Below are 25,027 nucleotides of genomic sequence, written 5' to 3' on the forward strand. Positions count from 1 at the left end.
TACAGTGACTGGAATGCAACTTTGTATCTACTAATCCAGGCAGAAACATGAGACTCAAAGAAAACCATGATATGCTTCATATGGCAACATACCGAGGTAGGTGATTGGCAAACTTACTTTCATGGCAGTATGCGCCGACAAAGCCCCTTCCACAGGCGCAAGTGAAGTTTCCTCCGGGCTGACTAATGCAGCGCCCGTGGGGCCCGCAAACGTTGGATGAGATGTAACGGACACCTTCCTGGGTGGCATTAGTGGAAATCTCTATTGTGCAGCTGTCGATGACTAAAAATAAAAAAAGGACATTTGTGTCCATTAGAAGCACATCACTAGTTACTGGAAGATTCCGATTCCTCCTGCAATGTAAACCCTGTCTCATCTTACAAAGCGGCTTGCCTCTGAGGCAAAGAAAATTAGATCTAGGCTTCAGAAGCATTTTGTATTTAGATGTATTTACGGCATGCTGTTTGATCAGAAACACTTAGAGATACATACAGTAGCCAGGGTAATCCAACAAGTGTGAGTCTTTACAGCAGAACTGTAGACGGTGAGCCATGTGACAAGAGTAGATGAGCCAAAACATTGCGCATGGAGACAGACACAAAGGGGCAGAGAGGAATATAGGGGCCGGAGGGGTGCGAGTATAGGGAATGTCAGCGGAAGGGCACTGAAGGTTGGGGACAAGATTTAACATACAGACCCATCACAGTGATAAAAAATAGGGCAGTGACCTTTATGAAAGTGCTTTACATCAATTCTGACTTAAAGCTGGGAGCAAAGTCCCATCTCTCTTAAAGGTGCACACGACGTACCTTTACACGAGCTGTTTTTGCAGTGGTCCTTGAGGTGAGAACAATTCTTTCCGTCGTAGTCATCCGAACACGCACAGTAGTAATCTTCCACTAGGCCGTAGCACTGAGCCCCGTTCTGGCAGGGATTTGGTGCACACTGATCCATGTCCACCTTTAAAAAATTCCAAAAAGTAGACATTGGAAAACACTCAAAAACTGAACTTCAACACCATTGGCTCGGGTGGTCAATGAAACGCACAGAGGAGCGCTGCTATTGGGATTTGTTTTAAGGGTGAAAGACAACACAATTTCAGAAAGTGCTCTGAAATGTCTAAACCAATGTGGTGCAAATCAAACTTCACAGCCATTATAATATATCTATCAAACAACAGAATACACATGTGCCCATCTACCCACAGCCAACAGGGCTCCAGAAACAGTTGCCCGTCAACAAACATTCACCACAAGACAGAATTTGAAGGACTTTACGGCCTAGAAACGCTCTGATCTATATTCATTTATAGTAAAAATGTTCATGGTTCTCGCCGTAGTGACTGCGGTACTGCTAGTCCAGAGTCCCTTTCGTCCATACTCTGCTCCCCATCCACAGGGACAGAACCAGAGCCAAAATGACACAAAAATGCATTTTTTTTTAAAATGCAGATGCCTCCCCCAATAGAACCACTGTTATGTTATGTTATGTTATTGGGGACTTGTATAGTGCCTTTTTACCATTGGTATGATTCCAAAAGCACTGTGGGGTGAACGCCCTTGGGAACCGCAGTCCAAGCCAGTGGAGAAAGTAGGGAAGTAAATAGTGCTTGGGTGCACTGGGTGTGTGTGCAGCCAGGGCGGATTAAGTGGTGTGTAACTGCATTCTAGTGCTAGGCACAGTGCAGTGGTCGTGTGCGATCAGTAGAATGTGTGCAGCAAGGCCAATTGGACTAGGGTAGCTGCATTCTACGGCGGTGGAGTTTGTGAGTGGGATTATGTGTGCAGTTAGGCCTATTTTACGTGTGGTATAGCTGCTTTCTAATGTCTGTTGAGGTGATCATGGAGGAGTATAAGTGTGTGTGTGCGTGTGTGTGTGTGTGTGTGCAGCTAGGCCGAATTAATCGAGGGGTATAGTTTCCTTCTGTTTGTTGGTGCACTGGAGAGAGTTCGCATATTGCTGTGTTCGAGTGCCTGTGTGGATTTGAGGGAGACCCTGTCCCTGATGACCTTACAGTGCCCGTCGAGGGGATAGCATCTCCCTTTGGGTTCGGGCTATTATGCTAAGGTCATCCCTGTGTCTTGTTGGGTCTGCAATTCCTTCTTGGAGTACCGCTGCAGCCAGTTCAGTTTTATCAGTCCTAGCGCTAAAACCTAGAAGTTATGGCTGGTGCTCGTGGGGCCGGTCCAGCATCATGGTCTATGGTCATCCCCTTGTCTTGCCGAGTATGGAATTGATGGTTGGTCGTGACTTCTCACTGTGCAGTTGCATCAAGTTCTGTACTAGCGGACGAACAAGTACATCCTTGATATGGTGGCTGGTAGTCAGTGAATGTGAGGAATTTGGACCGTTTGTCCCTTCTCCCCAGAGGGGAGCCACCTCCTTTGAAGCTATGAAGGCAAGCCTGCCAAGAAAAAAACTTTCTCTATGGGTCTGGGAAAGTGGAACCTCATTCCTGAATACATAGTCTGCCTACATGGGTTTCGGAAAGACTTGTTTATTCAGTTTTGGATTCTCCACATAGTGACATTTCTTCAATCTCTTTGGCTTCAGGTAATGTTGGATTCTGACTGAACTCCACGCTCAAAGAGGAATTACACACCCCTTTTGTTTGTAATGACATACATAAAACGACGAGGAACTTGGAACGGAGGAGAGAGATCTGCCCCCAACTCGTTGTTCAGAGAAGCGGCTGATCCTGAGGGAGTTGGAGGCGGATGAGCGAAGAGCTCGAAAAGGGAGATATTTAGGAAGAGAGAGTTGAAGGTATTTTGGCCCAAGGCCCCAGAAGGCTTGTGGACACTGCAGAGGGTTTTGAACTTGATCCTCGCAGTCACTGGGAGCCAGTGTAGTGATTTCACTCCTGGAGAGATACGGTCCCTGGGCTTGAGGCCAAGGACAAGTCTTGCAGTCCTGTTCTGGATGAGTTGCAAAGGGCGTAGAGTAGAGGCAGACAGATTTAGATAGAGGCTGTTACAGTAGTCCAGCTTTGAGAGAACCAGGGCTCTAGAGACAGTGAGCTTCTGGGGGAAGGAGAGGAAAGGAAGGATACCTCTGAGGTGGTGTAGCTGGTAGTGTGACTTCTTAGAGACGTCGGATATGTGAGGAGAGAAGGAGAGTGTGGAGTCTAAGATGACCCCGAGGTTTTTTGCCTTGCAGGTAGGAGCAGGAAGAGGGCCAAGAGAGGCCGGCCAGAGAGCTGCAGGGAAAGAGGGAGTGGGTGTGCCGATGAGTAGAATCTCAGTCTTACTGGCATTAAGGCAGAGGTCATTGGCGGCACACCAGTCATGGATAGCAGAAAGACAGTCGGAGATGAGGGAAGGAGAAGAGGAGGCCGAGGGTAGCCTGAAACTGAGCTGGGTATCATACGCATAGCACTGAAAGCTGGGGCAGAGAGCGGCGATGCGGTGGGCGAGAAGTGCCAGATACTGGTTGAAAAGCCAGGGAGAGAGGTTTGATCCCTGGGGGACATCACAGGTAGAGAAACAGATGTCAGAGAGGAAAGGCCCCAGTTGGATCTGGGAGGGTCGATTGGAGAGGAAAGAGGTCAGCCACAAAAGAGCCTGACCAGTGATACCCAGGTTATCACGGAGACGGTTGAGCAGGATGGCATGGTTGACAGTATCAAAGGCAGAAGAGAGATCAAGCAAAATAAGAACACATGGAGTGTTAGAATCAAGGTTCGAGAGCAGGTCCTCACGGATGTTCAGGAGAGCAGTTTCCGTGCTTCTGGCAGCTCTGAAGCCAGACTGATGGTCATGAAGACTACCAACAGATTCAGCATGGAGATTAAGCTGGGAGATGGCCAGTTTTTCCAGGCGCTTGCCCAGGAAGGGAGTGATAGAGATTGGGCGATAGTTAGCTGGGCAGGAGGGGTCAGAAGAGGGTTTCTTAAGAAGGGAGTGCACCAGGGAGTGCTTGAGAGGGGATGGGAAGACTCCAGAGGCGAAGGAGTGATTGCAGAAGTCAGCAAGGGCAGGAGCCAAGGAGTCGATGTGGTCCTGGATAGTTTTGGAGGAACAGGGGTGGACCTGTTTTGACAAGACTTTCATAGATCGGACTTGTCGCGAAAACCTCGTCAGCAGAAAATAGGGGAAAGGCAGAGAAGGGGAGAGGAGGGGCAGCTGCAGAAGGGCCAGAGGAAGAGCAGGGAATAGAGGGGGGGAGGTGATGGGAGGAGAGTGAGGACAGGATGTCCTGAGTTTTTGAAATGAAGTGAGAGGCCAGTGCTGTGCAGAGGGCCTGGGAGAGGACAGGAGAGGTAGAGACTGCAGCAGGATTGGCCAGCTCCTTGCAGATTTTAAAGAGTTTGGCCGAATTGTTAGATGCCCCCGAGATGCGGGCTTGGATGAGGGCTCTCTTCTTGGAGAGAACAGAGAGCCGGCATTGCCTTTGGAGCAGGCGACAGGCCAGTTTGTCAGAGGATGAACATGAAGCACGCCATTTCCTCTCTGCCACCCTGCACTTGCGTTTAAGGGTGACGAGATCCGAGTCATACCAAGAGTTACATTTGGCTTTGGGGTTCAGGCGGATTCTCATGACAGGGGCAAGAATATCAAGAGTATCAGATACAGCAGAGTGGAGAGTGGAGAGGGCTGTGTCAGGGTGGGAGTCAGCCGAAGGGGGAGGAGGGGGCGAGAAAGTGGCAGCCAAAGCCTCAACTGACACGCGCTTCATGGGTCGGATGATCGAGAAGGAAGGTGAAAGTGATGAGGGTGGCTTAGCCTGTGGGGTAGGGAAGGTGAGGTGGGGGAAAGGAGAAAGTGATCACTCCAAGAGAGAGGAGTGGAGAGAGGGACAGAGAAGGGAAGGTCAGAGGAGATCGGAGCATCAAGAGTGTGCCCTGCAGAATGAGTCGGCCCAGACGGGAGAATAGAGAGTGAGAGTGAGAGTGAGTCGCAGAGGTCGCGAAAGAGTCCAGAGGGGGGACAGGAGGCATCCAGGTGGATGTTGAAGTCTCCAAGAAGGAGGAGTTGAGTGGTTGAGGACAGGAGTGAGGAGAGGTCCGCCCCCTCAGAGAGGAAGGAGGAAATTTGACCAGGTGGCCGATAGATAGTAGCCACGGTAAGGGAATGGCTAGGAGAGAGAGAGAGAGAGAGAGTCGGCAGACATGACATTCAAAAGAGGAGTAGATCTGCGTGGGAGTAACAGTGGCAGGAATCCACTCAGGGAAGATAAGGGCCACACCCCCCCCCAGCACGGTTGGTCCTGGGCACTGAGAGGATCTTGTAACCGTCAGGTAAGAGTGTGTCAAAGCTGGTGACAGAGCTGGCCGTGAACCATGTCTCAGTGAGACCGAGGATGTCAAGGTCCAGTTCCTCTAGAAGACGGCAGATATCAGAGGAATTTTTGACAGCAGAGCGAGAGTTGAGAGTGGCAATATGGAGAAGGTTGCCATCTTTGAAGAACTTCCGGGGAGGGGTACATATCAGAGGTACGCCCTGCGGAGGTGAGGAGTGAGAGCGAGAGGGGGCAGGGAGGGAGGGTGGAGGTAAGGTAGCAGAGGACAGAGGAGGGGGGACAGCAGGAGAGGAGAGGAAATTGATGAGGAGTGGGAAGCGTCTATCAAAGAGGTGAAGGTTGGCCTGAGGGCCTTGAACCAAGACGGTTCCATTAGCATAGACATTAATGATGGCCTTACAGGAGTGGAAGGAGGCCAAGAGGACATCCCAACGGGTGCCACCATTAATGGGAGAAGAGGAGAAAGGAGAGAGCACTGAGACCATATGAAGGGTCCATAGGTTAGGTGAAGGCACGAAAAAGAGGAGGTCAGTGAGTGTTTCCTTGGAGGAGGCACTAGTGTAGGTACCAGCGATAGGGAGGCCTGGGTTGGAGACCAGGATGTCCTTTTTAAACGTTTTCCTACCAGATTTAGTGAGGAGAGAAGGATAGTCAATGGAGAAGCAGTTAGAAAAGATAGGTGAGATAGAGAGCACCATGGAATAGGATGGAAACCGAGAGACTTTGATATTATTGTTATTCGAGGCTATGGATGCAAAACAGGTTACAGAAAATCTGAACGCTGCATACGGGCAGACGCCCAACCGAGGCCCAGCTGAAGCAAGCCCAGTAGAGGGCCAAAGGGCTTTGGGGAGCCCTGGCAATACAAACCATATTAAGCAAGACTGAGAACATAGAGGACCTGGACAGGTCCTGTGCTCAAATCCAAAAACAGGAACTTTGTCAAACACCCAGTCAGAAATGGTGGCACTGCATTAAGGAGACCCTTTTTCCATGTAAAGAAGGGAAGGCAGTGGAAGTATGTAAAGACTTAAGACAGAACCTGCAGAGGCTGAAGACGGCATTGTGCGAAATTAAAACCTTCTTTGGAAAGCGATCACAGTAGTTGGGCCAAGCAAGGCCATTGCCATGGTCTATATTTTGTTAAATGTTTCTCCTAAGTGCTAGGGCAGATAGTAAGTAGGGTTTGGACTAAGAACCATTTCTTTTGGAGCCTTTATGAGCACCATTCGTTTAGGTGGCTTGGTAGGGAATTGCCCTTGTGGCAGTCGGGCTAGATAGGCACATCCATGAACAGGTCTGACCTTAGTCTGACTGCATCTGGTTCACCACACCACCCAGAGGCCCTTTGCATCTGTGACTGCAGGGATTCGCAGAGGGGCATATGGTGTGCAGGTTACACATTCACCCGGGTCCAGTACACTTCATGCCATACTATACTGAGAAATTCACAAAGCACTAGTCTCTGTTTGGGAGTCTGTACACCTACAATGTAACAAAAGAGCTTCCCCAGCACTAGGTGCCCAAACTGAGCAGTGACATCCATGGGGTGGGCTTTGATTAAGGAGAACGTTGAAGACCAGGTAGCGACCCTTCAGTTGATGTCAATAGGTATATGTCTCTGTAAAGCGAAACATGCCTCGTTGGCTCATACAGGCTGAGTGCGTGCCAGAAAGCCCCAATGAAAAGATTCCTACATTTCGCAAGGCTTGTTGTGATGGAAAAATACATGAAAAGGTTTCAATTTGTTGTGTAAGGCGTGGCGCTCCAGCAGAAGAGCCGCTTGCAGAGAGAAAGGATCCTTTTGCAAGGCCAATCTCAGCAAACAAAAAATACTAATTGCAAATATAAACACTAACACTGAACAAAAAGGCCCAAAAGATATGCACAACGCTACACAAGTTCAAAATTGTGGATTGCAATACAATCTCCTCCACCTGCAGAAAGAAAGCACCTATGATGGAATTAGCAATTCCACTGATTTTAGTTATCCAAATTCCAGTGGTGCTCATTTTCAGAAAACACTGCTTACATAGGTCACGTGTGTACTTGAACCAGGGGCTCCTTCAGTCCATTGACCACCGTGGAACCGCAGAGCAACACGAGAAGCCAAGATCCCTTCAGATGTCCCTGAGACTTGCCTGCAGTCCCAGGCATGTGGCCTTGTATGCGGCCCTACCTTTGCTACTAGCCGTACTACTCGGCCAGCATCACCGATTGGTTCTATAGGTATGCGGTTCTTAACATACCAGAGTTACGACAGTGAATATATTCCTCTTCGTTCTCTCACTTGGGCTGGCACATCAGAAACAGATTACTGAACAGACCAGATATTTGAGAGGTGCCATCGATATACAACGAGACTTGAAGCCGACAAGATGGAAGATTTGTCAGCATAAAACACTGAGTTCAAGTGGGTTCACATCATATTTTAGCAACATGTGCCCGCTGTTTAAAGTCAATCACAGACCTGGCACTGGTAACTTCCACCCGGGGTGGAAGGACCGCTCATCTGGTAACAATGGACTAGGAAAGAGGAGAGCCGGACCCAATGAGTCTCCTAAGTAGCCATACGGAAGGGGCAATGGACTAGGAAAGAGGAAAGAGGAGAGCCAGAGCCAATGGGTCTCCTGAGTAGCCATACGGAAGGGGCAATGGACTAGGAAAGAGGAGAGCCAGAGCCAATGGGTCTCCTGAGTAGCCATACGGAAGGGGCAATGGACTAGGAAAGAGGAAAGAGGAGAGCCAGAGCCAATGGGTCTCCTGAGTAGCCATACGGAAGGGGCAATGGACTAGGAAAGAGGAGAGCCAGAGCCAATGGGTCTCCCAAGTAGCCATAAGGAAGGGGCAATGGACTAGGAAAGAAGAGAGCCAGAGGCAACGGGTCTCCTGAGTAGCCATACGGAAGGGACAATGGACTAGGAGAGAGGAGAGCCGGAGCCAATGGGTTTCCTAAGTAGCCATTCAAAAGGGGCAATGGACTAGGAAAGAAGAGAGCCAGAGCCAACGGGTCTCCTGAGTAGCCATACGGAAGGGGCAATGGACTAGGAAAGAGGAGAGTCAGAGACAATGTGTCTCCTAAGTAGCCATATGGAAGGGGACTAAAGACAGAAGAAGAACAAGTTACTTACCAACTGGTACCGTTCTTTCGATTGGATGTTCCTCCAACGTATTCCCCATCTTGGACATGTAATGCCCAAGATGGGGAATACGTTGGAGGACACAATCCATTTGAAAGTTTCTTCGAGATTCACTAGGAGACCTGCCGTAGGACTGGCAAAGGACCACTTCAAGGCAACAGAGAACATGTCGATAACAATACATGTAAAACAACATCAGGGTTTATGTGCAAGTCGAAAGGCTTGCTTGGAACGGGGAGTCCTCTTGTTTAACATTTTACTTACTGGCTTTTCATTTCAACGAGTGCTGCATTTTTATAAGGATGTTTTTTCAGCCTACGAAACTGAACACTGCAAGAGATCTATAAACGAACAGTAAAATTCAAAAATATATGTAGCTCGTAGTAAAGTACTCCCTGTGTTATCCGGCCTTTGGGTATTTTTTATGTAGTTATTTTATTGTGCATTTGTTAGGCGCTTATATAGTAAGTCAATTCTGTTTCGAAGAATCCACAGGGCAACAGGGAGGGAACATGGGATTGAAAACAAAAAATGCATCAGAATATAAAGACAAACCTACTATGCCTTGTCATAATTCAGAATGTGCAAGTGCAGCGAGAAGAGGGGAGGTGGGACTGGGGGTAGGTGCTGGAATGTCGGAGCTCGTGGGTGAGCAGCAGAGCTAGTGCATAGATAGGTAAGTGCCACGTGGCCTGGAGCCGCGTTGGGTAGATAGTGCATGCCTTCAGGACGAAGGCGAGTGGGTGCTGAGGCAAGTGCTCCAAAGGTAGTTTGTGGCAGGGGGATTGGGTGTGGGGGGTCAGGACCCCGAAGGATACATAAGGGCCCTGGTCACCAATCACAGCGACTGTGAGATTAGCAGAGGAGGGAAGAAGGGAAGGAGGAGGAGGAGAACAGGAAAGTCTTGAGGAGCTTCCGGAATTTGAGGATGTCCTGCTCAAGACGAAGAGGAAGGGGGAAGCTGTTCCATAAGAGCGAGCCAGCTGAAGAAAGAGATTGGCCTCCGGCCCTCTGCTTAGCGAAATGCTTTACATACAAAGAGTAGGTGCCAGAGGAACGTAGAGGTCTAGAGGGAGAGTATTTGGTAAGAGAACGTTGCAGATAGCGTGGTCCTAGGCCCCAGACAGGCTTGTGGGTGACGTAGGGGATTTGAATTTGATCCGTGCAGCAACTGGGAGAGTTTTTAGGGCAGGAGAGACACGGTCCCTGGACTTAAGGCTCAGGATAAGTCTTGCTGCCCTATTCTGGATTAGCTGGAGGGTTTGTAGAGTGGAAGAAGTTAGATTCAGCAGAAGGCTATTGCAGTAGTGAAGCCTAGAGAGAACCAGGGCTTGGGTTACATTGAGCCTCTGGTGGGGGGGAGTGAGAAAGGGGAGAATTCCTTTGAGAAGGAAGAGCTGAAAGTGGGACTTCTTGGCAGTGTCCCGAGTGTGAGGGAGGAAGGAGAGAGAGGAGTCGAAGAGGTCTCCAAGGTTTCTGGCTTCAGATGAAGGAGCAGGGGGAGAGCCCATAGAGGATGGCCAGAGTGAGGGGAACAAAGAGGGAGCAGAGGGTCCAATAGGAAGGATCGCAGTCTTGTTGTCATTGAGGCAGAGATCGTGGGAAGTACACCAGGACTGGGTGGCAGATAGGCAGCGAGGGATGATGGAAGATGCACGAGGGTCAGCAGGAAGGTTGAAGAAGAGTTGAGTATCATCTGCGTAGCACTGGAAGTTGGTAGAGAAGGAGGAAATGAGGAGAGCCAGCTGAGCAAGGCAGGTCTTAAAGAGCCAGGGGAAGAGGTTTGAGCCCTGGGGGACACCACAGGAGGAGAAGGATGTAGGTGAGAAGGTTCGCAAAATGACTTGGGACGAACGTCAGTTAGGAAGGAGGATATTTTGGATAAAGGAAACCTAAAGTATGACACAAAGGGCAACCACACAGGACAGCGACCAGAAACGTAGTTCATTTGAGACCATTCCTGCACGTTAAGCTCTACAAACTGGTGGCATCGAGCAACTTGTGGCGGCGTGTTTGAACCGTTTTTTATGCATGGAAAACGTCCCATTACAGCACAAGATCTCGCTTCCCATCTTACCATGACTGTGTGTATACCAGGAGCACCTCGCAAGAAGCGGAGTTATGCGCAAGTGGATGTCGCTTTTAAGGCGCTGTATGGCAAATATACGCCACTACAGCCGAGCCCATCATATATATATAAGGTTTAAAAGATAAAAAGCGTGAGTCACAGGAAGAGTATTCGCAGGGCAAGGAGAGAGGCATTCTGAAATGAAATTGTGAAACGCGAGCGCGTCGGCAGCGTCCCCAGACATGTAGGATCACGCAGTGTACTTTTAAGGCTGCGCTACATTAAAGCAGCCAGGAGATTTTAAACAACCCACTCGCGCCTGCAGCCATTTGGCACCGTCCCGAACCCCAGATGAAAGAGAAAACGCGTTCTCTGCCGAATTCTCCATTAATTGCAGGTCCCCTTGCAAGCGGGGCCATCTCCTGCTTAAGAGTTCGTCTGTGGGCCTGCTCTGGGGTAAGAATGTCCAGCTTAAACAAACCCGAAACACGGCAAACCTGCGCAACGCTGCGCCCTTTTAAGGAGAGACGCCCAGGAGAGTGGCCCTGCGGTCTCCCCGCTGCGCTTACGTTCTGTTAGTTAGGACCAATACAGTATAGCAAGGGGGCGCGGAGGGGGTCTGGGGGGGGGGCTCTGCTTCCAGCCCCAAGGATTCACATGCTATGTCTGGCTCCCTCCCCTGCATGTGCTGCTTTTTTAGATTTGTATAACGAGGCTTTTAATAAAAGTTGTAATATTTCTCCTTCCATATGTAGAGCGCGCTACACATCAGAGTTAACTTTATTGAGAACATTCATAAAATAATACCTCTGAAGCGGGCCACGTGCGGCTGGCCGCCCATTGCTCCAGGACGACCCCCACCCCCTCTCTGTATACTTCCCCGCAGCAGAGCGCAGAGGAAGGCGCACATGGGGGCCCAGGAGGATGCCCAGAGCTCTGCGACCCCCCCGCCCGCCCGCGTGGACTGGCCTTAGAGTTCTGAGGCCAGTCCTCCCAGTTGCCAGTGTGTCTGGCTCGCGGCGCCTTATCTGGGACACTTGGCCTACTACCCTCCAGGCCACGGTGCCGCTGTGCTGTTCATACAGCCTGCCAGAGCCAGGGGCTCCGTTGTACAATGCCGCAACACTGGCACGTGCTCCGTGTCACCCACCCCTTGGCACTCATGCATCAAAGGGGCACAGCTGCTTTTCCTTACTCATTTCCCGTCAACACGCATGCAGGCGTCACTTCCGGCCGCAAGTAGGCTCTTTGCCCGTAGGTTCACGCCTAGTGCACGGGGTGGAAAACACAGGGTATTCTTCGCGTTACCCGCATTTACCACACGCAACCTACCTCTGTTTACACCCCACCCGTGCGAGTGTGAAAACATGCCCTAAGCCCGAAGTTTCGAATAAGGAAGATTGGCACATTCTCAGTTGCTCACCTACTGCCACAATGAAATGCTCAGTTGGCCACATACTGCCACACTGGAACGCCCGCATTCTCAGTTGATCAGATACTGCTACACTGGAATACCCACATTCTCAGTTGGTCAGGTACTGCCACACTGGAACGCCCACATTCTCAGTTGATCAGATACTGCTACACTGGAATACCCACATTCTCAGTTGGTCAGGTACTGCCACACTGGAACGCCCACATTCTCAGTTGGTCAGATACTGCCACACTGGAACGCCCACATTCTCAGTTGATCAGATACTGCTACACTGGAATACCCACATTCTCAGTTGGTCAGGTACTGCCACACTGGAACGCCCACATTCTCAGTTGGTCAGATACTGCCACACTGGAACGCCCTCATTCTCAGTTGGTCAGGTACTGCCACACTGGAACGCCCTCATTCTCAGTTGATCAGATACTGCCACACTGGAATACCCACATTCTCAGTTGGTCAGGTACTGCCACACTGGAACGCCCTCATTCTCAGTTGATCAGATACTGCCACACTGGAATACCCACATTCTCAGTTGGTCAGGTACTGCCACACTGGAACGCCCACATTCTCAGTTGGTCAGGTACTGCCACACTGGAACGCCCTCATTCTCAGTTGATCAGATACTGCTACACTGGAACACCCACATTCTCAGTTGGTCAGGTACTGCCACACTGGAACGCCCTCATTCTCAGTTGATCAGATACTGCCACACTGGAATACCCACATTCTCAGTTGGTCAGGTACTGCCACACTGGAACGCCCACATTCTCAGTTGATCAGATCCTGCCACACTGGAATACCCACATTCTCAGTTGGTCAGGTACTGCCAAACTGGAACGCCCTCATTCTCAGTTGATCAGATACTGCCACACTGGAATACCCACATTCTCAGTTGGTCAGGTACTGCCACACTGGAACACCCTCATTCTCAGTTGATCAGATACTGCCACACTGGAATGCCCACATTCTGACACACATTCTCAGTTGGTCAGGTACTGCCACACTGGAACGCCCACATTCTCAGTTGATCAGATACTGCCACACTGGAATGCCCACATTCTGACCCACATTCTCAGTTGGTCAGGTACTGCCACACTGGAATACCCACATTCTCAGTTGGTCAGGTACTGCCACACTGGAACGCCCTCATTCTCAGTTGATCAGATACTGCTACACTGGAATACCCACATTCTCAGTTGGTCAGGTACTGCCACACTGGAACGCCCTCATTCTCAGTTGATCAGATACTGCCACACTGGAACGCCCTCATTCTCAGTTGATCAGATACTGCCACACTGGAACGCCCTCATTCTCAGTTGATCAGATCCTGCCACACTGGAATACCCACATTCTCAGTTGGTCAGGTACTGCCAAACTGGAACGCCCTCATTCTCAGTTGATCAGATACTGCCACACTGGAATACCCACATTCTCAGTTGGTCAGGTACTGCCACACTGGAACACCCTCATTCTCAGTTGATCAGATACTGCCACACTGGAATGCCCACATTCTGACCCACATTCTCAGTTGGTCAGGTACTGCCACACTGGAACGCCCACATTCTCAGTTGATCAGATACTGCCACAATGGAATGCCCACATTCTCAGTTGGTCAGGTATCGTCACACTGGAATACCCACATTCTCAGTTGGTCAGGTACTGCCACACTGGAACACCCTCATTCTCAGTTGATCAGATACTGCCACACTGGAATACCCACATTCTCAGTTGGTCAGGTAGTGCCACACTAGAACGCCCTCATTCTCAGTTACTCAGCTACTGCCACACTGGAATACCCACATTCTCAGTTGATCAGATACTGCCACACTGGAATACCCACATTCTCAGTTGGTCAGGTACCGCCACACTGGAATGCCCACATTTTCAGTTGCATTTTCAGTTGGTCAGGTACCACCACACTGGAATGCTCACATTCTCAGTTGGTCCGGTACTGCCACACTGGAATGCCCACATTCTCTGACACACATTCTCAGTTGGTCAGGTACTGCCACACTGGAACGCCCACATTTTCAGTTCATCAGATACTGCCACACTGGAACGCCCACATTCTCAGTTGCTCAGCTACTGCCACAATGAAATGCTCAGATGCTCAGGTACTGCCACAATGAAATGCTCACATTCTCAGTTGATCAGATACTGCCACACTGGAATACCCCCATTCTCAGTTGATCAGATACTGCCACACTGGAATGGCCACATTCTCTGACTCACATTCTCAGTTGCTCAGCTACTGCCACAATGAAATGCTCAGATGCTCAGGTACTGCCACAATGAAATGCTCACATTCTCAGTTGGTCAGGTACTGCCACACTGGAATACCCCCATTCTCAGTTGGTCAGATACTGCCACACTGGAACGCCCTCATTCTCAGTTGATCAGATACTGCCACACTGGAATACCCCCATTCTCAGTTGATCAGATACTGCCACACTGGAATGGCCACATTCTCTGACTCACATTCTCAGTTGCTCAGGTACTGCCACACTGGAATGCCCACATTCTCAGTTGGTAAGGTACCGCCACACTGCAATGCCCACATTTTCAGTTGCATTTTCAGTTGGTCAGGTACCGCCACACTAGAATGCTGAAATTCTCAGTTGGTCCAGTACTGCCACACTAGAATGCCCACATTCTCAGTTGGTCACGTACTGCCACACTGGAATGCCCACATTCTCAGTTGCTCACCTACTGCCACAATGAAATGCTCAGTTGCTCAGCTACTGCCACACTGGAACGCCCACATTCTCAGTTGATCAGATACTGCCACACTGGAATACCCACATTCCCAGTTGCATTTCAGTTGGTCAGGTACCACCACACTGGAATGCTAAAATTCTCAGTTGGTCCAGTACTGCCACACTGGAATGCCCACATTCTCAGTTGGTCGGGTACTGCCACACTGGAATTTCCACATTTTCAGAAGGGCTGATCTGATTCTTGTGCGCTTTTCAGACATGGCTGCCAGTCAGGAGACGCACCACTGCAGACTGCATAATCTCGCCAACCGAGAAGCGGAAGTGCGCTTGGGGCACTCAGGGAACCAGGGACATTTTCTACCACACACAGAGCTCATACCTCGGTAGTACCGCAGCAGTAGGTGTGGGAGAGTGCCAGCCTGACATACCCACGGTTTGAGGGGGGCATCCGGCCAGCCAGGGAAGCAGAAGCAAATATACTCTACTAGTTGGCCAGGGAACATTGGAGGGCAGCGTGTGTGTTTTTCTTGGATATTACAAATGCTGCCCGCTTTAAGCCCAGAGTTGAAACTGCCTTGATCTTCAAAGTAGTTTTGGGGTACAAAGATCATTACATTCGCTGAGAACAGGCATTTGTCCCCTGAATGGTTAGTGAGACCCTCCTACAGAGCAGGGAGCTGCCCCAGAGGTAGAGGAGCCGCCAGAAGCTGGGAGACAGAACGGGTGAGGGCAGATAGTTCTAAAGCACCATTCACACCCTACAGGGATACCGGCTGCATCACAGTTACACTAAGAAAAAGCAGGGCCTGTGTATGAGAGTGGGGTCGGGCTACTGAGGACAGAGGCCAGTTGGCCACTGTAAAGCTAGTCACAGGGTTAAGGCAGGGTTCTGCAATCTTTGGCTCTCCAGATGTTTTGGACTACAACTCCCATCAGCCGTAGCCAGGATAATCAATGGTGAGGGACCATGTGAGGTGTATTTCAAAGCATCTGGAGAGCGGAAGGATGCAGAATCATTGTTTGAGGTTGTCGAACAATTAAGAAGAGGGTTTGTGAAGTCAAGTCAGAGAAGCACTAGTAGCGTGCTCAGGATGTTCCGGGCAATCTCGCCATAAGCGACTCCCCGATGGGAGACGAAGAGGCAGAATGCGGCAGCACCCATGTAAGTCAAAAGAACACAGACGAAAAGCTCGAACTGCAAAATACTGAGGCCCACTCTGCCGCACTTAGCAATTTGAGCGCTTCTTTTCTCTTTCTTCTCTGCGTTGATTCTTGTATGCAGTGGCCACCCCTGCAGCCCCCGAACCAGAAAAATACCGAAGTTGGAATGCGGGGGACACCCAATCACCCCCCCCCCCGCCCGCTCACCTGCCTCAGTATTTTTGAATTCAGTATTTTATACCTATGCCGAATGCAGCAAAAGCATATCTACGACCCTCTAGATACAAACGTTTAGGTCGATAGCGGCAGCACAGGTAGGCTTTAGGAGAAGCTTGCCGCGGCGCCGCATCCGGTCTTCTGTAGTGCAGCAGCGCCTCGAAAGCCTTGGCGTGGCCTACGGGTTTTCAAGGTGACTTATTTCATGGCACAGGTTTATTGGAGCTTGAAGGAGAGGTACAGTTTACAGGGCCCTTGTCTCAGTAATAACCAGGGAAGAAGCAGGAGCCATGGAACTGTCTTGAAACTAGCCTGGCCAGCCTTGAAGTGGTCCAACTAGAACTACAAATCCTGTGAAGGTAACAGACCGGAGAATTGAACCTCCAGAGGACGTAAAAGCAGGGGCTTGGATCCAGAGTAGGAACTAATCCCAACCAGGTGAACCTCCAACTTCCCATGCAACCACACTTTCCTGTTGACATGCTGTTGACGTAGCTCCGCCTGCTGAGAGCCTGCGGAGGAATCCAGCGCATCATCAATTAGCCGGCAAACAAACCCAATACAACTAACCTAGTCTTTCACCCTTCAAAGACTCATTGCATGAGTTCAACTCAGTCGTTAAATTAAAACAACTATTCAAATGCCCAGAGGCTCGTTCGGTCTGTGCTACTGCTGTACTTCGATGCGAGCGCCGCTCTACTGTGTAAGGAGGTAATAAAGGGCGCTTACTCCCAACCGTGGGCGTGGGCACGAGAACTCGCTACCATGGAATCATGTTAGGCACCTCACATGCAGGGACAGGGCTTTGTGGCAGGCGTAAGCCAACAGAGAAGAGAAACTACTCCAAAGTTATCCCTTATCCATTGAAGCAGCATCTGAAGGTAAGTGGCCAATCTGACAGAAATGGAAAGACACTGCCAGCGGCCCAGGTAGAGTAGACAAGCTCTGTGCGGGCCAACGCCCCAGGTAGAGTAGAAAAGCTCTGTGCGGATCAACGCCCCAGATAGAGTAGACAAGCTCGGTGCGGGCCAACGCCCCAGGTAGAGTAGACAAGCTCGGTGCGGGCCAACGCCCCAGGTAGAGTAGACAAGCTCGGTGCGGGCCAACGCCCCAGGTAGAGTAGAAAAGCTCTGTGCGGACCAACGCCCCAGATAGAGTAGACAAGCTCGGTGCGGGCCAACGCCCCAGGTAGAGTAGACAAGCTCGGTGCGGGCCAACGCCCCAGGTAGAGTAGACAAGCCCGGTGCGGGCCAACGCCCCAGATAGAGTAGACAAGCTCTGTGCAGGCCAACGCCCCAGGTAGAGTAGACAAGCCCAGTGCGGGCCAACGCCCCAGGTAGAGTAGACAAGCTTGGTGCGGGCCAACGCTCCAGATAGAGTAGACAAGCTCTGTGCGGGAGAGAGCTGCAAACCAGAGTCCAGAAAAGTTTGCAATTGGAGAAGCTTGGCTTTTGCAGCATCGACTCTTATGTTGAAAACTTGAAAAGAAGTTAATCCCTTGGCAGTAAAAAGGACCATCACTGCAAAGTAGGGGCCGGCCTGCTCCAAATGATTAAGACTAATGGACTTAGAATTGTCAGGCATGCAGGAGACTTGAGGGGGTCTGGCCAACAATGTCCTGCCCACCAACCAATACACCTCCTGGATACTGGCCCTCAGGAGGCTCAGCTGTTGGACATGTCACAAGGTGGGACATGATTTCTGTCTTTGGCAAAGGGAACCAGCCAATCAAGTTCACACCGTACCTTTAACACACTAGCAGGATACCGCTGTACTCTGAATCTGCAATGCTCAACACGTCTCACCTGGCAGAAGACGCCCCCGTAGCCCTGGGGGCAGCGACAGTGGAAGCCGTTGACCAGGTCCTCACAGTGGCCGCCATTTTGACACGGGCTGCTTAGGCATTCGTTCAGCTCCACTTCACAGTTCTTCCCGACATACCCACGAGGGCAAAAGCAGTGGTAGCCATTGACCTCATCCTGTGTGTGAAAAGCAAAATGAGAGAAACATGCTTAATCACGTGGCGGGATCCTGCAGCGAAGGTCGAGCCGCACTATATCCGTTATCCGAAGACCTAAACCAGGGGGGGTCTATCCAGAATATTGGACTACAACTCCCAACAGCCATAGCCAGCATAGTCCAAAACACAGACCTAAACATAAGCCAAACTGATTGTACACATAGCTGTAGAAAATTGCTACGAAACTGTTTTATGATACGAGTCATCTATAACGCGCCTGTACACAAGGTAGGGGGACATAGGGAGGATGATCAACCATCTTACTAGGCCTTGTGTCCTTCAGATCACGCAATAGCAGGGGAGATGAAATAAGGCTGCATTACGCCTCTATGGACATAAGAGTCATGCTTTACCTTACAGACGCCTCCGTGTTGACACTGTCCACGACACTCGTTGACATCTACAAACAAAGCAGAACATGTTTTTTTCTGGAACCCTGTGCGCTGCGATTAAAAGGAATTAAAACTCCAGCGAAATGTCACATACATTGCACCAATGTCACACCACACAACACAAGCAAGCACGCAAGGGTTAATTCGGAAACAACATGCAAGGTGCGTGTTCTTTTCTGGGAGATCATGTAGGGCTCCAGGAGAGGAGAACAATAGGAGTTCCAGACTCAGGAACCGAGCTGAAAGCACATTCTTTAAAAGATGGGACGGCCATTACACTGGCAGTATGCATTTCCAGGCATACAAGGCCCAATGAGATATAGGTTTCCGCTGCGGTGAAAGGTGTGATGTAGAATATTCTCATAGACACGCACACACGCACGCACACTCACAGTATTTTTCTCTCTCTCGCAGACTCTAGTTACAAATGTCCCCAAGTCCTGGTCTCGTGCAACTAGTGTGTGTACTCACTTCTGAATCCAATAATGCACACTCGTACTCGATGGGCCTATAGACCGTGAACCCAAAACTGTACCTTATGCACCTATAATGCGGTCGAGAGTTTCAGGGGACACAATAACCACGAGGACCGACAGGTGGGCCGTGGCACTAGAAGGGGTCTATGAGATGACCTCGAGGCGGTCATCGTCGTCCTTCTATAGAGTCTACGTTTAGGCGATTGGACCAGACTACGGCAATCTAAATCCTGCACGCATCCATTATAGTCTTTTGGTTACTTTAGAGCACCAACTGAACATTTTTTGGAGGGAATATCTTGTACCTGGTTAAAAAGAGCCAGCCCACAGGAATGACCTGCTTGGCTTTGCCACAAAGGTCATACTGGAGCTAGTGGCCGGATCCCACCAAGACTCCCCGATGGCATTATAGGATCATAAAGGACGCCGCAAGGTATGGACCTTTTAAGACCACATACCATTGGGTCCAAATCTAGAATTCAGGGGGAGGTCATGGTTCTTGTCAAGAAAGGGGTTTAAAAACAAATGGAAGATGTGGGCTAAAACACCCATTCATGCTCACAAATATGCATTATTGTGTCAAGTGTGCACACACACACACACACACACACACACACACACTCACACGCACACACCAGTAGGGCTGTGATTAAATGCCCAGTAAATGGTGCGTGCACTTCACAGACATAGCGCCATGTGGGGAGTGTGGCGCCTTCCCTTACCAAGCAGGGAGCTCAATTGGCCCCAACATCCCACAGCTTGCCACAGGTGGCGCAATATGGGAAACACGAGCCGTGCTCAATTATTGCAACAGTGGCACCACTCTACAATTCAACTTGTGGGGTGGGCCAAGGCTGCAGTTTTATGAGTGATGACTGCAGCCGTAAAGCCAATCATGGGGTAGGGCGGGGTGGGGAGCGAAAGAGGCCGGATGGATATCCCCACTACAGAAGATTTAAGAAATAAATAAAAAAAACAGCCCCCCCCCCCCAAAAGGCTAATGCGCCCCTGCCCCACCCCCGCTCTTCAGGATTTAGGAATATTCTCTAAACGAGCGCATTGCTTTGCTGCTTTCCACGACTACAGCACCCAGTGAATACTAACTGATGTGGCAATTGACTCCTGTCCATCCTTGAGTGCAGTCACAGTAATAGCCACCAATCAGATTTCTGCAAGAGTAAGCATTAACACAGGGTTTCCCCTCACACTCATTAGCATCTGTGAAACAAGACAAAAGAAAGCCGGTGAAGGACACAGCAGCAAAACACCCGTCCACCAAGCCAAACCCGCATGCACATGCAAGACGCGGGGAGCATCACAGCGCCACCATTGCTATTAGCATAACTGGCCAAAAAACATTTGACCTAAAACATTCGATCTCATTTTGTTGACCTTTTTTTCAGTCAAATTTAATGCAATGTATATATGGGGGTGGATAAGGGTGTAGATTCGCTTGAGGGGAAGTGGTGGAGGGTGCGGGGGGATCTCCCCCCCACATTTTAGGCCGAAAAAGGGGTCAAATAAATTCGATCAAATGTTTTAGGTCAAATAGACCCAAACTCCACCATTGAGGACACAACACAGGTTTACGCGCAGCTTTTCCTGATCAAAGGGGAACCGCAGGGTCCAAATTACTAAAGGCCGTGCCACCAAGCTGCGCAGGAAGCGACTGAAGAAACCTCTGCAGGCACCCGGTGGACAGCCAGCATCAGAGAGTGGCTGAGAAGGGAGAGTAGCCCAATGGGGACAACCTGAAGTCTCTCGCTAACCCTGGATTATAACGGGTGGCCTACGGAGCCTCTCCTGGGGCGGCAAGTGAGCCCCCCTGCTGCTGAAAAGATTCTCCCCGGTGCTGGGGGGACGGGCGGGCGGGAGGATAGTCGGTCTAGCAATTGGCCAACCAAGGCCAAAACGTTCCTGCAAGCCTCACTGGTGAACCCTCTAGGAGCAAACATTCTAAAAGCGCGCAGAATGACTTTGCCATTAGGAGATTTCTTAGGTCCCATTTTTTCAGGGTGCAGGGGGACAGGTGGCAGAAAGTTTAGCTTCTTCAAAGTGCAATATCTTTCAAGGCCACAGCTGTTGCTACTGTGTACACTTGGGGCCCTGGAATAGCGAGGTGGGATCTTAAAGCCGCCAGAAGGATGATAAGAGGGTTAGAGAGTAACAGAGCGTGAGGAAGAGAGCAACGTATAAGAAAGCAGAAGGCAGAAGAGACATCAAATGATAAGAAAGCAGAGTCAAAAGAGGGCCCAGAAACTAGATTAAGGGCGTGGAATTCCTGCCGCCCAATGCCCAGGACGAGGAGTTCATAGCATGTGCCCGGACCGGGAGCCGAGGTGATTGGGGCCGACCATGCAAACTGCCGTGAAATGTGCACTCTGCGCTCCACCTGGTGGATGTGCCCGCAGCAGGGGCGGGATGTAGACTTTGGCAAGGAGTGGGAACGCGGTACTACCCTCTCCCATGCCAAAATGTAGATATTTCAAAAAAGGTTTGGACAGGAAGAAGGTCATTCATGCAAATAAACGCCCCGAGTGGGATTTTATTATATAAAAGAAAAAACTACAACAATGAAGGGGGCATGACAATGTTTCAATAATGACTGAGGCACTGGAATGAGGATTCAAGTTATAAATGCCTGGGTGCCCTTCTTGGCACACCTGGCCTTTGCTGAGGAAGATGGAGGCGGTGGAGGAGCGAAACACCCCATTCTGCACACACTATCAGATTAGTTTGAAAGTAGAGGTTTCCAATAAGTACCAAAAAAAGAAAGCAGGGTGTGGCCAGACCCCTGGGGAAGGTTGCGTTGGTTTTTAGTTTTAACCGTCCGGATATTTTTTCAGAAATCATTGTGTTTGTTGTCTTAATTTGGAGAAAGCGCACAGTACACTTGTGCATTCTACACCCTAACACCCACTGTGCTAAACAGCGCAATGTTTATCATAAAATTAACGTTTTGAGAAAAATCTATTCCCAACAGGACTAAAAGGATGGAAACTATTTTGAATGACTTATTTTAAAAAAACTTAAATCCCTGCCGTGATCTACCAAAAGGTGTCCAAAATGTGTCGACCTTTAGCAACAGGCAAGACTGCTGCGAGTGTCTGTTGCAAGCAATAGAGAGAGTGCTTCAAGAAAAGGGTGAAGGAAGGGGTGTATAGGAAACTCGCAAAGAGTCAGAGGAAACTGACAAGCACCTGGAGAGTGAGAGTTTAACAAGAAAGAGGGTGAACGAAGAGGGGTATAGCAAACTGGCAAAGAGTCAGAGGAAACTGACAAGCACCTGGAGAGTGAGAGTTTAACAAGAAAGAGGGTGAACGAAGAGGGGTATAGCAAACTCGCAAAGAGTCAGAGGAAACTGACAAGCACCTGGAGAGTGAGAGTTTAACAAGAAAGAGGGTGAACGAAGAGGGGTATAGCAAACTCGCAGAGTTTCAGAGGAAACTGACAAGCACCTGGAGAGTGAGAGTTTAACAAGAAAGAGGGTGAACGAAGAGGGGTATAGCAAACTCGCAAAGAGTTTCAGAGGAAACTGACAAGCTCCTGGAGAGTGAGAGTTTAACAAGAAAGAGGGTGAACTAGCAAACTGGCAAAGAGTCAGAGGAAACTGACAAGCACCTGGAGAGTGAGAGTTTAACAAGAAAGAGGGTGAACGAAGAGGGGTATAGCAAACTGGCAAAGAGTCAGAGGAAACTGACCAGCACCTGGAGAGTGAGAGTTTAACAAGAAAGAAGGTGAACGAAGAGGGGTATAGCAAACTGGCAAAGAGTCAGAGGAAACTGACAAGCACCTGGAGAGTGAGAGTTTAACAAGAAAGAGGGTGAACGAAGAGGGGTATAGCAAACTGGCAAAGAGTCAGAGGAAACTGACAAGCACCTGGAGAGTGAGAGTTTAACAAGAAAGAGGGTGAACGAAGAGGGGTATAGCAAACTGGCAAAGAGTCAGAGGAAACTGACAAGCACCTGGAGAGTGAGAGTTTAACAAGAAAGAGGGTGAACGAAGAGGGGTATAGCAAACTGGCAAAGAGTCAGAGGAAACTGACAAGCACCTGGAGAGTGAGAGTTTAACAAGAAAGAGGGTGAACGAAGAGGGGTATAGCAAACTCGCAAAGAGTTTCAGAGGAAACTGACAAGCACCTGGAGAGTGAGAGTTTAACAAGAAAGAGGGTGAACGAAGAGGGGTATAGCAAACTGGCAAAGAGTCAGAGGAAACTGACAAGCACCTGGAGAGTGAGAGTTTAACAAGAAAGAGGGTGAACGAAGAGGGGTATAGCAAACTGGCAAAGAGTCAGAGGAAACTGACCAGCACCTGGAGAGTGAGAGTTTAACAAGAAAGAGGGTGAACGAAGAGGGGTATAGCAAACTGGCAAAGAGTCAGAGGAAACTGACAAGCACCTGGAGAGTGAGAGTTTAACAAGAAAGAGGGTGAACGAAGAGGGGTATAGCAAACTGGCAAAGAGTCAGAGGAAACTGACAAGCACCTGGAGAGTGAGAGTTTAACAAGAAAGAGGGTGAACGAAGAGGGGTATAGCAAACTGGCAAAGAGTCAGAGGAAACTGACAAGCACCTGGAGAGTGAGAGTTTAACAAGAAAGAGGGTGAACGAAGAGGGGTATAGCAAACTGGCAAAGAGTCAGAGGAAACTGACAAGCACCTGGAGAGTGAGAGTTTAACAAGAAAGAGGGTGAACGAAGAGGGGTATAGCAAACTGGCAAAGAGTCAGAGGAAACTGACAAGCACCTGGAGAGTGAGAGTTTAACAAGAAAGAGGGTGAACGAAGAGGGGTATAGCAAACTGGCAAAGAGTCAGAGGAAACTGACAAGCACCTGGAGAGTGAGAGTTTAACAAGAAAGAGGGTGAACGAAGAGGGGTATAGCAAACTGGCAAAGAGTCAGAGGAAACTGACAAGCACCTGGAGAGTGAGAGTTTAACAAGAAAGAGGGTGAACGAAGAGGGGTATAGCAAACTCGCAAAGAGTTTCAGAGGAAACTGACAAGCACCTGGAGAGTGAGAGTTTAACAAGAAAGAGGGTGAACGAAGAGGGGTATAGCAAACTGGCAAAGAGTCAGAGGAAACTGACAAGCACCTGGAGAGTGAGAGTTTAACAAGAAAGAGGGTGAACGAAGAGGGGTATAGCAAACTGGCAAAGAGTCAGAGGAAACTGACCAGCACCTGGAGAGTGAGAGTTTAACAAGAAAGAGGGTGAACGAAGAGGGGTATAGCAAACTGGCAAAGAGTCAGAGGAAACTGACAAGCACCTGGAGAGTGAGAGTTTAACAAGAAAGAGGGTGAACGAAGAGGGGTATAGCAAACTGGCAAAGAGTCAGAGGAAACTGACAAGCACCTGGAGAGTGAGAGTTTAACAAGAAAGAGGGTGAACGAAGAGGGGTATAGCAAACTGGCAAAGAGTCAGAGGAAACTGACAAGCACCTGGAGAGTGAGAGTTTAACAAGAAAGAGGGTGAACGAAGAGGGGTATAGCAAACCGGCAAAGAGTCAGAGGAAACTGACAAGCACCTGGAGAGTGAGAGTTTAACAAGAAAGAGGGTGAACGAAGAGGGGTATAGCAAACTCGCAAAGAGTTTCAGAGGAAACTGACAAGCACCTGGAGAGTGAGAGTTTAACAAGAAAGAGGGTGAACGAAGAGGGGTATAGCAAACTCGCAAAGAGTCAGAGGAAACTGACAAGCACCTGGAGAGTGAGAGTTTAACAAGAAAGAGGCGAAGACAAAGGAAACTGGAGGGTTACAAAAACAAATGAAATATTGGAGTGAAAAGTGATACTTCACCATCACGTTACCAGGCACTGGTGCCAACGCTTCTGCCCATCAGACTACTTAGTGTGGGCAAGGTCTACGTAGGCCTTTCTCAACATTTACCACGTTTACAGTGCGGTACACAAACATTAAAGGGATGGACAAAAAGTTGAACCGTCAAGTGTTGTGTACCCGAGACTAGCAGATAGTACCGTAGATGTCTGGAGAGAAAATAGTGGGAGGGTTGAGGGACCCCCGGACCCTGGTGATGAAGAAAAGCTGAACAGCAAACTACTGCCCCACGATCTCAGGCAACTTTAGAAACAAGGAGTTCCAATAGTTGTGACTCAAAGGGTGAAGTACAGGTGCTACAATGCTGATAAACATGCACAAGTGTAATTAATCT

General features: G+C 49.5%; 1 protein-coding gene across 2 annotated transcripts in view; it reads right to left on the reverse strand.

Moving 5' to 3' along the window:
- JAG2 (jagged canonical Notch ligand 2) overlaps window positions 1-25,027 on the reverse strand; it is a 242,540-nt gene that overhangs the window by 55,190 nt on the left and 162,323 nt on the right. The window contains exons 10-14 of one of the 2 annotated variants that reach the window (XM_069638197.1): window positions 19,971-20,084; window positions 18,352-18,398; window positions 17,784-17,957; window positions 810-960; window positions 118-282 (exon numbers count right to left, since the gene is read on the reverse strand). In XM_069638197.1, coding sequence (XP_069494298.1) covers window positions 118-282; window positions 810-960; window positions 17,784-17,957; window positions 18,352-18,398; window positions 19,971-20,084 — 651 coding nt within the window. The remainder of the gene's footprint in view (window positions 1-117; window positions 283-809; window positions 961-17,783; window positions 17,958-18,351; window positions 18,399-19,970; window positions 20,085-25,027) is intronic. The other variant, XM_069638198.1, reaches the window with a different exon arrangement.

The sequence above is a fragment of the Ambystoma mexicanum genome, chromosome 14 (genome assembly GCF_040938575.1).
Source record: "Ambystoma mexicanum isolate Mex_15411 chromosome 14, UKY_AmexF1_1, whole genome shotgun sequence".
NCBI classification, from domain to species: domain Eukaryota; kingdom Metazoa; phylum Chordata; class Amphibia; order Caudata; family Ambystomatidae; genus Ambystoma; species Ambystoma mexicanum.